Source organism: Haliotis rubra, unplaced genomic scaffold, assembly GCF_003918875.1.
Source record: "Haliotis rubra isolate DU_JTF1 unplaced genomic scaffold, ASM391887v1 Scf1241, whole genome shotgun sequence".
Classification (NCBI taxonomy): Eukaryota; Metazoa; Mollusca; class Gastropoda; order Lepetellida; family Haliotidae; genus Haliotis; species Haliotis rubra.
In genome coordinates, this window is record NW_025765161.1 from 25074 (window position 1) to 39840 (window position 14767).

A 14767-nucleotide genomic window follows, 5' to 3' on the forward strand; every position below is an offset into this window, starting at 1 on the left:
AGTTCCTGTTACGCTATCTTAGACTATGTAAAGGTAATGGTTATACAGCTCATAAGGTGACTTATATTCAGAAACTCTTGACATTTTGTGTTCGGTACAACTTGATTATGTTTTGTTGTATGGGACCTTGTCCCGAAAGAGCCATGAGGGTGTTCTGCGCTCTGTTCAAAATGGTTATGACAATGGTTTAGATCTGGACCTCCTGCAGAATCACCATGTTTAGAGTTGGCCCTTGATTTGTAATGCACTGAATGTCACCAGTGTGCTGGATCTGTCATGGAGGTTGTATGTGGGAAGGTTTATCCTAAATACTCCTGATGAAGAAGATGTGCAGTTGCCCTGTCTATCATTTTGCAGAGGAATCATGATTCACAAGGTAGAAATGAACCTGGAGAAGACCCAGGAGAATGTTATTCAGTATATTCAGTAGATGAGATCTACAACGTATCATGTCCAGTACTACCCACACTTCTTCCACTTCTGTCGCCATCCTTAATGACACATACACAAGATAAGTTGCCTGTCTAGTAGTACTAGTCACAAGGGCTTTTTTTTCTGTTAAATGTTATATTCATGAGCATAACGTCAGATACCATTGATACAATGGGTTCCTTCCCTTGATAGTTTGCTAGAGTTCTACAAAAATCAAGCTGTGATGAAAGTGTTGTTGTCCTGACAAACACTTTCTACATAATCACAAGTTTGGATGACCCTTGAAAATTATCAACAGAATAGAACCTGTATATTTCATATTTCATTCTTCATAGTTTTTTTTATCATATATGCCAAAACACATTCAATGGAGATGTAATTCCTTTTCTCATTTTTTCTATGATGCTTGCTGACAAAGTCTATTCTTGTCAGTGCTTGTGCTTGAAATTTTGTCATCCTTTTGTCATGAAAACTGTCTTGTAACCTCACTTCACACACAATACGATTGTGGTTACCACTGTTTCAGTCTTAGGTAGACAGATGATATGATCTTTGCAGGAGTATTATTCTTTGTTCTTCTTTTCCTTTCTGTTCATGCACTTGGCTAAGTCTATAACCTTTGATAGACAATGTGCCTGCAGACGCATCCCATACACTTGGAGGCACTCAGGTCAAAGGGAGATAACTCTGTGAAAGACTACATAATAATTGTAACAAAGGCTCAAATGAAGAAAGTGAGAAAATTCAAAGATGTCTTTATTGTGCAACATTGCAATATCTTTGAATTTCTTCAGTTTATGGATTCTCAGTGTATTAATAAACATGTTTTACCAATGTGCTACTGTGAAGTTTGCATTCCTGTCAACACAGGTGAACTGGGGATGGAACTCAATTAGTTCTTGGATTATTAAAGGTGAAATACAAAACCATATTTCAGAGAAGTCTTCTGAGATCTCTGCCATTCTCTACTAAATGGCAGGGCACAATTAAAAGTCTTCATCAATAAACAACCTGCCAGAATGTGTATCTATGTTAACTGATAATCATTATATGAGCTGATGGGCACCAGATTATGTAACAACTTCATTAAGTTGAGGTGCAACCTGAGTTTGCTTCCTTTGAATTATTTCTCACACAAATTTACACTTATCTGGTTACAGCATTCACTGTGTATGTGAGTTTCATTCCCCCATGGATTTATTTGTTGATTGCTGGTGTTACCCGGCATGATGTTGGTGGAATACAGCTAAAGTGGCGTAAAACAATATTAACTCATGTCTGAAGCTAATATGTGTGCATAAACACATCTTGTGAAATTGAAGTATCAATTTGTGATGGCCAGCTTTACCTTTTATTATGATCAACTTTTATTTAATGGTTTAATTAATGGTAGAATTTGGGAAGGGGCTGCATACTTACTTTATGACCAGGGTTAGTAGGAAAAAACATACCTCAACTCGATTTATGTCATGTGATGATACAGGTTCTGAAGACATTAGATAGTGCTCACTGACGACCTTCTTCGATCCAGGTTTGAAGGTACAGAACACATGTAGTGAACTGCTTGGATTGCTCAATGGATTCCCTACTTACCTATACAATCATGTATCGCGGTTCTGTTTAGTTCATTATTACACACTATGAATGTGAGTATATCACAGGATCGCGGAAATTCTTGTATTCACATTTCTGAACAAATTGGTTGAGTTTGTAATGGCCAGAGATCAAAATGTTTCACAGAGACTTCAGTTTTTTCAGTGAATCATGAGAAACGGTCTTCACTATGAATCAGGTATTTGAATGAAATTTGTGACAGTTCTCCTAGACTTGCTTCATGATCATAATTTGACCTGCAGGTTGTCAACTTGTATTTTATAGACCATCAGGTACTTTTGTCAGCTTCATCCTTCAAGCCCAATCAGATACTTCACACCACCTTCAACATTTTGATGCAAAGCCCATTTCTGGTGTCCCCTGCTAATGATATTGCTTGAATATTGCTAAAAGCGGGCAAGCGAGTAAACTCACCCACTCACTCAGCAATTGGATGTCACTTTGTTGGAAAGTCTGAATCAAGTATCATCAGTAAAAGTTTCAGGCTAGTGGAGTAGTAATGTAGAATTATGTCCAAAGCTATTTCCCATTCCAACATTCTCCAGAAGATAGAACAAGGCTTAAAAGTATACCATGAGTCCAACACACAACCACATTTCCAGCCAATGTTTGTCAGTAACCTGTTGGAATGACCTCAGTGACATCCAAATGCTGAGTGAGGAGTGAGTTTACTTTCACACTGCTTTTAGCAATATTCCAGCAATATCATAGCGGGGACACCAGAAATGGGCTTTGCATCAAAATGTTGAAGGTGTGTGAAGTGATCTGATTGGGCTTGAAGGATGAAGCTGACAGAAGTACCTGATGGTCTATAAAAATACAAGTTGACAACCTGCAGGTCAAATTATGATCATGAAGCAAGTCTAGAGAACTGTCACAAATTTCATTCAAATACCTGATTCACAGTGAAGACCGCTTTCATGATTCACTGAAAAACCTGAAGTCTCTGTGAAACATTTTGATCTCTCTGGCCATTACAAACTCAACCAATTTGTTCAGGAAATGTGAATACAAGAATTTCTCATGATCCTGTGATATACTCACATTCATAGTGTGTAATAATGAACTAAACAGACACGATACATGATTGTATAGGTAAGTAGGGAATCCATTGAGCAATCCAAGCAGTTCACTACATGTGTTCTGTACCTTCAAACCTGGATCAAGGTCGCCAGTGAGCACTATCTAATGTCTTCCAGAACCTGTATCATCACATGACATAAATCGAAGTTGAGGTATGTTTTTTCCTACTAACCCTGGTCATAAAGTAAGTATGCAGCCCCCTTCCCAAATTCTACCATTAATTAAACCATTAAATAAAAAGTTGATCATAATAAAAAGGTAAAGCTGGCCATCACACAAATTGATACTCCAATTTCACAAGATGTGTTTATGCACACATATTAGCTTCCAGACATGAGTTAATATTGTTTTACCACTTTTAGCTGTATTCCACCAACATCATGCCAGGTAACACCAGCAATCAACAAATAAATCCATGGGGAATGAAACTCACATACACAGTGAATGCTGTAACCAGATAAGTGTAAATTTGTGTGAGAATAATTCAAAGGAAGCAAACTCAGGTTGCATTCCCTCAACTTAATGAAGTTGTTACATAATCTGGTGCCCATCAGCTCATATAATGATTATCAGTAACATAGATACACATTCTGGCAGGTTGTTTATTGATGAAGACTTTAATTGTGCCCCTGCCATTTAGTAGAGAATGGCAGAGATCTCAGAAGACTTCTCTGAAATATGGTTTTGGATTTCACCTTTAATAATCCAAGAACTAATTGAGTTCCATCCCCAGTTCACCTGTGTTGACAGGAATGCAAGCTTCACAGTAGCACATTGGTAAAACATGTTTATTAATACACTGAGAATCCATAAACTGAAGAAATTCAAAGATATTGCAATGTTGCACAATAAAGACATCTTTGAATTTTCTCACTTTCTTCATTTGAGCCTTTGTTACAATTATTATGTAGTCTTTCACAGAGTTATCTCCCTTTGACCTGATGCCTCCAAGTGTATGGGATCGATACGAGCACATTGTCTATCAAAGGTTATAGACTTAGCCAAGTGCATGAACAGAAAGGAAAGAAGAACAAAGAATAATACTCCTGCAAAGGTCATATCATCTGTCTACCTAAGACTGAAACAGTGGTAACCACAATCGTATTGTGTGTGAAGTGAGGTTACAAGACAGTTTTCATGACAAAAAGGATGACAAAATTTCAAGCACAAGCACTGACAAGAATAGACTTTGTCAACAAACATCATAGAAAAAAATGAGAAAAGGAATTACGCATCTCCATTGAATGTGTTTTGGCATATATGATAAAAAAAATTATGAAGAATGAAATGAAATATACAGGTTCTATTCTGTTGATAATTTTCAAGGGTCATCCAAACTTGTGATTATGTAGAAAGTGTTTGTCAGGACAACAACTCTTTCATCACAGTTTGATTTTTTGAGAACTCTAGCAAACTATCAAGGGAAGGAACCCATTGTATCAATGGTATCTGACGTTATGCTCATGAATATAACATTTAACAGAAAAAGCCCTTGTGACTAGTACTACTAGACAGGCAACTTATCTTGTGTATGTGTCATTAAGGATGGCTTTTACAGAAGTGGAAGAAGTGTGGGTAGTACTGACATGATACGCTGTAGATCTCATCTACTGAATATACTGAATAACATTCTCCTGGTCTCTCCAGGTTCATTTCTACCTTGTGAATCATGATTCCTCTGCAAAATGATAGACAGGGCAACTGCACATCTTCTTCATCAGGAGTATTTAGGATAAACCTTCCCACATACAACCTCCATGACAGATCCAGCACACTGGTGACATTCAGTGCATTACAAATCAAGGCCAACTCTAAACATGGTGATTCTGCAGGAGGTCCAGATCTAAACCATTGTCATAACCATTTTGAACAGAGCGCAGAACACCCTCATGGCTCTTTCGGGACAAGGTCCCATACAACAAAACATAATCAAGTTGTACCGAACACAAAATGTAAAGAGTTTCTGAATGTAAGTCACCTTATGAACTGTATAACCATTACCTTTACATAGTCTAAGATAGCGTGAACAGGAACTTCATGTTTGTTTTGTCACCCATGAGCTGTATAACCATTACCATTACATAGTCTAAGATGTATAGGAACTTCATCAGTTTGTTTTAACAGTATAACAGTCATTACATTGAAAAACAAAACACAATCACCATTTTCATTGCACATTTGTGCAGAATAATTTCATTTTTAAAACGACGAAAAAAATGTAAAAAATGAAAATATTACAATTTCTGAACCCTATGAAAACTGAGAGGTGAAAACAGACAGATATTAGAAATAACTAGTTCTTGGATATCTGATTCATTATTTGGGAGGTGAAACAGAAATACCTAAAAGGCAATGCGAAAGTTTTAAAATGGCACTACGATATTGTACTTGCGTCTACATTCAGGAAGATTCCATGTGAAATGAGAGTGTTGGTTTTGAAATACATAAATGCACACAACATGAACATGGAAGATACTGTGTGTTGCTTCTCTCACGGAGTCAACCACCACAATGGCAAGGATAAAAAGGGGAATACTCTAAAATGAATCTGGTTTTAAAAGAATTCAAAGATCAAATGACAAAGGAAGTAATGTTCATACTTTAAAAAAATCCAGTCCCTGAAGAAGTCTTTCCACCAACATGTGACCTAAATAATCACAAAATGAAAAACCTTAGAAAACAGAATATCACATACTGAAATAACTGCTACTGAGACCGTAAGTCCATACACTCTCAATCCATATGACACCTTCATGGTGACCATGCATACACAGGTATCAACCTAGAGGACAGTTGGACCCTTTACACAGTAAGTTCATCTGCAGTACTACAGTCAAAAGGACTCTTCCCTGGGACGAGGCTGTGCACTGTGCACCTTGTAGGCTTGTGCTTACTCGATACTCTTGAGATGAATTCCAGAAATCTTTGGCATACTGGTCAGGCCTGACCGCGGATATTTCTGCCCCTGCCCCGCGGCTTGACTGTCTTGGCAGCCTGTGCAGTCCGCTTCTTCATACCGTGATTTTGTCAGGACATCAATGAGGGCCATGAAATAGATTTCTTGATCTGGAATGGAAGATGATGGCGTATGAGAGCTGAAATTGCTATCGGAGGAATTCAGGCGAAATGACATTGTTTGTTGCTTAACACAATATCCAGGCTATGTGGTGGTGGTGGAAGTGGTGACTTACAAGGAGAGCAGCGATCAACAGGACAAAATCTGCCCAGCCGTTAGGTCTGACCACTCTATCCAATATACAGACTGCTGGCCTATAGCTGGAATATTGCTGAGTGTTGGGTTAAAGTAAACTCACTCACCATCCTGGATGTGATCCCAGTCTCTGAGTTCATCCACTTGTGGAAAGCCCAAATCCATCAAAATTGTTTTGGTCTGGTAGTCCACATAGTAACCACAAATCATACTAAAATTAATGCTGAGAGTCAAATTGAACAGACTGGTGTTGGCACAGACTGTCATCCCTCCTTAAATACTGCAACAACAGGCCAGTGTTTGTTTGTTTGTTGTTTAATGCCACACTCAGCAATATTCCAGCTATATGGCATCTGTAAATAATCGAAGTCTGACCAGACATTCCAGTGATCAACAGCATAAGCATCAATCTACGCAATTAGGATACAATGACATGTGTTAACCACTTCAGAAAGTCTCTCCACCTAATCCCGCCAGACGTCATTTTAAGACAGGTATGGGTTGAAGACCAATTGTAACCTGGATTTTCATGGGTCACCAGTGTTTGTAGAAGTTCTAAACCAGTCCCCCCTGGGATTCCTCAAACTAAAACTTACTTTCACTACTTTAATTGCATACTGCTCCAGCTTGGAGTCCAGCTCTCCTGTGAAGGGGTGGGTGTGGCAGGTTGGGGCTGTCCGTGGGTGGGACGGCTCCATACCCATCAGTCATCTCCTCCTCCAACCCATTCTCTTCCTCCTCGCCTGCCCCCCCTCCCCATCGCCAGGGGCTGGCAAGTCGGTCTGATCTGAATCACCTTTCTCAGGGTCGCGGATGCCCACAATGAGACTGTAGTCCATTAGGTGCAAGCTTGCCAAGAACTGAAAAAGTAGATTTCAAACTGTACTTTAACAACTAGGAAAATGAAAACAGGTATGAAATATTCATTTCTACCCAACTAAGCTGCCTGGTGAAAGAGTCAGTGACACAAATCTTATTTTACATATACTTTATATGTAGATAGGTGACTAGTACCTACAGTCATCTCAGTTGGATGGAGCTACCATTAGACGATGACAGCAATCAATGGCAGCATAGGATGCTCTGGGGTATTCAGGGATGGAAATAACTTTAAAGCTGCTAGTGTACTCCGGTACAGTGGCACATGTAAAATCACTTGCCCTGATCATTTTTCCACTATACCGGCCGACTCAAGGTCAAATAAGTTCCAGCATCAGACAAGACAAAATTATCTTCTCAGTAAAATATGAAGAAGATTCTCAAAAGATCCACAAGACATACAGAACCGTAACCTAAATTCGTGGATAACCTTGATTCGTGGATCGCGGATATTATTGTGCTAGCTTGTAAATTAAGTCTCGACTGACGTCACGAAGCGGTACTTTTGATGTACATACAATGCCACGCCTCGCTGATAAAAAAGTTCTGAATCTCTGCATTACACGCAAGTACACTAAATATAATTGTCCAGCATTGAGATAAATAGCACCAGATCACTAATACCACCATTACCAAATTTTATTTTTAATGTAAATTTCAAGTAAAAGATACCGCTAGCCCCAACCTTCTCGTGACTTCGCTGTCTGCTTTCCTTGGTGTCAATACTTACTGCAGTGTTTTGTCGCATATAGTGGTATAAAGTAACCGACTACGTAATGCACTAAACAAGGTTACGCCACATTTTGTGGGCAATACCTAATGGGTGATGATAGCAAATGGCTTCCGTAAAACAAATGTGTCATTCACGAGTGGAATATTAGGCATTTTCAATTTGTTGAATCAATGAATAAAATAATCAGTGAGATACAAAATGAAATCATGCATTTAAAATAATATGAATTTCGCGACTTCCCTTTATCCACTTAATCAAAGTTACGAAGTGTATATTACGGAACATACATCATCATAAGCATCCTTGAAGATTGTTTTTCAAAGATTTCAGACTCCCCACAGAATACATGATGGTCAAGCACAAACATGTTGGGAATACTATGATAAGTCATCACATCTGAGCAACTGTGTATCAATACCTCAACGCCTTTTGTTAATGTCGGCATGAGTTTATCCTTGGCTTCTTGTCCAACTTGAATTGTGACGCCATCATTCACAAAGTCCACATCTTTTAACGTTGGCAGACTCTTTTGCTGTAGAACATAAACAACCACCATCAAATCATGGATAAAAATGTGTCCAAATTTGAATATAATGTTAACATCTGTATGACTGGAAGATAATATGTTTTAGAACTGAGGGCACACATACATCTTATAGACAGTCAATTACATATGACAACACTAGTGAATTTATTGAAATACTTCGACAGTATGTGCACATGTTTATTGTCACATCAGCAAAATTCAAGTTGAATGATGGTGGCCTGCAGATAAATCTGGACCTGACAATCCAGTGATAGATATTGTAAGCAAAGATCCATGCAATCAGGGTACAATGACAAGGCAGGAGGGAGCAACCCCCTTTTCTTCAGTGTCAGTCAAGCCTGACCACTTGGCCGGTTAAGTCACCTCTTACGGCCAGCATATTTTCTTTGTGCTCTCTCTCTCTCTCTTGCACGCACGCACACATATCTGTAACATTCAGGTCGACTAGTGACACTATTCTCTCTCATGATGACAACGAAGTGAGGGGGCTTCAATACTAATGTGTAATATATTCTGTGTGTCAGTTTTATGTAGAATAAAGCTCAGGTACAACTGAGTGAGTTTAGTTTCACACCCATGTGATTAATCAAACCCAGGGTCTTCAGCATGATGAGCAAATGCTTAACCACTAGGCTACCCCAACACCCTAGATCGCCCTGGAATGGACTTTTCAAGATGACATACCCTTTCTTTGTCACTTGCTTGTCTGTCAACTGTAGAACCCTGAAACAGATGAAACAATAAAATGCATTGTTAAACAACAAAGCAACATACACTGAGTATAACCTTTATCGAGTGGAGTGGAGTGGAGTGGATGCAGGTAGATAAGGGTGGGTGTTAATCTATCATAGGATCTTCATATTGTGACTCTGGTCGTGTTACTCCCTCTCTTTAGTTTCTGCCTATGTCCATGTAATAAATTGGGCCGGCTCACCAGGATGTTTTCAGAATAAGTTGCAGTAGGTGAGGATTCAAACCCAGGTAGACAACTCTGTATGGCAATAGTAGCCCACACTATTCAGTGTTCGCGAATAGTGTCTGGCCCTCTGACAAATCCGGCAGATTCGCCAATGGTCCGATAGAAGTCTACAACCCACCGCCCCAGTGTCCGACTGTATATTTCACAATGACTTTGACTGAAGTTGTTATATGTGACATGTGACACTTGTTTGCTGTTTATTTTATCTTAACTTTTCTTCTGTTTGTTAATAATTTCAAAGCCAATTATAAGAAATATTAAATCTGAAATGTGTGTTTAATTTTATTCCATGGGTCCTGTGAATTTTCAATGGGTCAGACAGACATCTTAAACTTACAGGACCCAATGTCCTGTTACTTTGAAACACCATTCGTGAACACTGACTATTGAAATAGTATCCTAACAGAAGTAAATCAACTTTAAAGTAATTAAACCTTAAAGGTCACATGCAACGTAAAACACAACTTTGCAGATTCTGATACCTTTCGGTATGGACTTACCGTAAAAAATCATCAAAAATGCAAATTCAACTTATTAAGTTGAAAAATAACGCGATGAAAAAAAACGCGAAATCGGAGTTCAAACAATTCACTAAGTTTCCCGACTTTTCGGGGGAAAACTGGTTTCAACAGCTGGGCTGCGCTCATAGCAGGTGCGCAGTGAAATAGGTTCGCGCAGCTTGGAAGCGGGTTGTCTGGTGAATACTCGGTGAAGGCTTTGGTGTGAGCTATTTTTCTAATGTTTTGTTGATATCTCACAGGCGAAGCTTTTTATATGTTATGACAGTAAATTAACTGTTTATATAATTTCATTTGTCTATTTCACCACACGCTCTTCTTACCCGAGTCACTTTCTCAGTTCGATACTTAAAAGCAATGTCATTATTTAGCTGACAGAATTTCTAACTGTGATATAGATGTGTCGCTGTCACAGACAAAACTCAATGTCTTGTTTTATTGACACCTGTGTGTCTGCCTGCCTGTCTGCTAATGACAATATTCAATACACAGCTGCTATCACTGACCACATGCAATTTGAACTTAACACCAATCAGGCTATACACCATAAACAAAATGCATTGATTTATGGCCCGAAGTTCGGTCTCTGTCACATTATGTAATTACACAGACAGGCAGGTGTGATACTTGAACACATGACATGTTATGATGTCTGTTGATTGTAAAATGTTATACACAAACAATGAGCATGTATTTACAAAACCCAACATCTCTATATACACACACACAATGAGCCGTGAGAGCATCTGCTAATGAACCAGTCGTTACACTTGAGTGCACACCCACCTTCCTGACTGGGTTCGGTATCCCGCTTCTTCGCTTCTTGGGAAGTAAAACCGGTACAATAATATTGCACTTTGATTTTGCGATTGTACGCTTTATAATTTTGTTTATATGTTTTTTCATAACCAGCAATGTATATTATATGTCATGAATAAGTGATACAGTGGAAACCTGATAAGTAAAATTTCAAGGGACTCGCCAAAATTGTTTACTTATCAGGTATTTTACTTATCCAAACTTATAAAAACCTGCAAATGACTACCATATGCATGTATATGTATCCACATGTAACAATGAACAACTTATCAGGGCTGGCCTCCAGTTGTCAGTGTATTGTCAACTGCTTGACGCCAGCGAGCTGTAAGTAGGATGTTTGTTTGACTGGAGACTGACACGACTGCCCCTCATGTTGGATTATGTGGTGATCGCTAATTTAGTTATCCAGTATCTTTTGTTAAGTAATTTACTTCCAGGGACCGTGAGAGACGTTTAGTTAAGCGGTATTGTTTACTTATCCGAGTTTAGTTAACCAGACTCTAATAGTGATAATTCATGAAGAAATTTGCCGGGACCAAAGAAAAGTGTTTACTTATCAGGTCTGTTTAGTTGCTTTGCTCCTTACTTAGGCGGTTTCCACTGTAATTGTGTTTTAATTATGTTTGATTTTTGGTTGCATGTGACCTTTAACAATTGTATTAATCAACATAACAGGATACAGTATTGCTGTCAATCTTGGCAAGTTTGAAATGTTCATCCCTGTTGCTTCTTGGAACCAGATGGAAGTAGCTGTAATCTGAAGTTGTTGACATCCTGCCTATCGTCCCCAAGGCCATTTGGAAATTCACAAAATTCTATTTATAAGTTATTCACTTATTGCAACCATTGACACGATTGTTATGCATCCTTTCAATGAAGCTATTGGCATTTATTAATTCCTATTGATATGGTACTATCTTACAGTACACAACTATTCACGATAGTTCAACAGATCATTACTTGCCTACTTAGTAGCCTACTACTTTATGATTAATCAATTTCTTCATCTCCAGATCAATGATTTATTGACATATCAACTTCTTTGAGACACTCAAGAGGATAATTGATACATATAAAAAGACAAAATGTTAAAGAGAATTGACAAATTTAGCCTGATATTATTGATATCGATATATATGATCTGTTTATCTATATAATGGACCTCTGATGTACTGGAAACAAAGACATTTGATCAGCAGTGACAAAACATATTACAGTGTTGAAAAGTTTTATTACTTTACTCATTATAAAGTGCTGACATATCAACAACCACTATCAGGGTGAACTAAGAGTTAGTTAGTGAGTGAGTTTAGTTTTACAACACTTTTAGCAATATTTCAGCACTATCACGGCAAGGGACACAAGAAATAGGCTTCACACATTGTACACATGTGGGGAATCGAACCCCTGTCTTTGGTGTGATGAGCAAACGCTTTAACCAACAGGCTACCCCACCGCCCCAGGTGAACCAAGACAAGAGGATACAAGGATTGGTCTCTGGATTTCAGCCCTGTATAGAGAATACAGTACCACTGCTGCTTGACCACCTGTGCCCCTAACTACCTAGACCGCACCGCGGGTGTAGTGAGCTAGGCCCGCACCGAGGCGCGGAAGGTCGCGGGTTTGATCCCCGACCGCGTCATACCAAAAGACGTTAAAATATGGTACTTGTTGGTCCCTGCCTGGCACTCGGCATTAATGGGTACATCAAGGACTGGTCAGCTCAGTGTCAGTATAATGTGTCTGAGTGGGCTATTCATGCTTCACTGCGGCATGGTATCACCGTGGGCTAGCACCATAAAACCAGCTTCAGTCTGGGCTAGTACAAGCAGCTGCACATACACATACACACGCATGCACGTCTTATGAGCGAAATATTCTCAAGCACGACGTTAAACCCAATTCCACCACCCTAACTACCTGGAAGTCAAGGAGTCCTTGTCATAACCCAATACAATAGTATCAAATCTCAAGGTCCCCTGGAGGCTCTTCAATACTTCTATCATTCTTCCTGACACTGATATATGCAATATATTCACACAACTGATTTGATGACACACACCCCATTTCAACAGACTGAATAGTATCATGTTTCTGATATTGTATAAATACATAAAATGTAAATATTAATACACAAACACTCACTCTTTATTCAAACTCTGTATGGATGAAAGTGTCAGTGATACTAGAGGCTTTGGGGTCCTGGCTAATGATTGGCCTTCGACTCTGCTCTCATCAATACACACAAAGTCCTCTTTGTCAGCTTATGTTCTGACCACAGGTATTACCTGTCTACTCAGAACAGACACTTTGTCTGATTCACCTGCTGAAGAACAACTAATGTCTGTACACTAATAGAAATTTGCTTAACCCTGCTGCCCAAGTCAGTGTAATTACTGTGTTGAAAGTTTGTTTAGGCCAGCAAAAATGGTGAACATTTAGCAACAATCAGGCTAGGGTTAATATTTGTCTCTGTACAAGTAGCACAACATAGCCTATGTTAATTCATTTGTATTTTACATGGACACTCATCCACGATCATAAGCAAATGAAGAGTTGCAAATGGACTGCATTATGCTGACAGTGCATTTGGTCTGGGTCCTGTACATGATGTGAATATCATGGTACTGTACTTCCATGAGGAAAGACTTAAGTAGTTGTCAGACTGTATACTCTCATGAGCTCAACAACTAACTCCTACTCTGATCAATAGCCACAAATTGATTGACTTGGCGTTAACCCTCATGTTACAGTATTTCCGTTGTGTCAAGGCATGTCAGCATAATTTGAAGACTGCTCCAAGTGATGGAGGTCCTGAGGCTGTACACAGACTCATGAATACCCGAATTCAACAACTACTGTGAGTTAGGACAGAGCAAGTGAATTGGGTTTAACATGACTCTGTACAATGTTTGAGTTATATCATGGTATGTCATTGTTTGGATTCATTGTGTGTGTATTTGTTGTTTAGAACCACACTCAGCTGTCTGGTCCAGACAATCCAGTGACTGGTATTTGAGGCAACAATGGTCCAATGATGTGAGCCTGACCATATGGCTCAGTACGTCATCAAACACAACTAACTTGGAGCGTGAGCACTGGAGGAATGCTCAAGTAATGCAGGTCTTACACATTCACCAATGTAGTGAAAGTACATAGTGTCCTAAAAAATATGCAGCTATTTCTATGACAGTATCAAATAATACAATTACAACTGGAGTAACTTTGTCTTTAATAAGCTTACACAATTAAAACACAGATTAAGCACACAGGCTGTGAAAATTGTGATGTTTTTTGCCAGTCGTACAATATCATAATATCCTCTTACCAATGTAGATAAAATTGTCATAAAACGATTTTTGAAGTAATATATAGTCAGCCACATGCCGATAAACAGTAGCTTTCTGAGAAAACACCAGGAATTACCTCTCCGAAGTTTTGCATAAATGACACATGGCGATAAACAGTAGCTTTCTGAGAAAACATCAGGAATTACCTCTCCGAAGTTTAGCATAAATGACACATGGCGATAAACAGTAGCTTTCTGAGAAAACACCAGGAATTACCTCTCCGAAGTTTTGCTTAAATGACACATGGCGATAAACAGTAGCTTTCTGAGAAAACATCAGGAATTACCTCTCCGAAGTTTTGCATAAATGACACATGCCGATAAACAGTAGCTTTCTGAGAAAACACCAGGAATTACCTCCTTAAGTTTTGCATAAATGACACATGGCGATAAACAGTAGCTTTCTGAGAAAACATCAGGAATTACTCTCCAAGTTTTGCATAAATGACACATGGCGATAAACAGTAGCTTTGAGAAAACACCAGGAATTACCTCCAAGTTTTGCATAAATGACACATGGCGATAAACAGTAGCTTTCTTGAGAAAACACCAGGAATTACCTCTCAAGTTTTGCTTTAAATGACACATGCATGATAAACAGTA

General features: G+C 38.8%; 1 protein-coding gene across 1 annotated transcript in view; it reads right to left on the minus strand.

Annotated features, from left to right (window-relative positions):
* Positions 1 to 5906: 5906 nt before the first annotated feature.
* Positions 5907 to 14767, minus strand: part of LOC124266257 (phosphatidylinositol 5-phosphate 4-kinase type-2 alpha-like) — a 55604-nt gene continuing 46743 nt past the window's right edge. Inside the window, 8 exon segments of the mRNA XM_046701071.1 lie at positions 5907 to 6104; positions 6106 to 6150; positions 6152 to 6195; positions 6927 to 6993; positions 6995 to 7081; positions 7084 to 7200; positions 8371 to 8484; positions 9184 to 9222. Coding sequence (XP_046557027.1) covers positions 5907 to 6104; positions 6106 to 6150; positions 6152 to 6195; positions 6927 to 6993; positions 6995 to 7081; positions 7084 to 7200; positions 8371 to 8484; positions 9184 to 9222 — 711 coding nt within the window.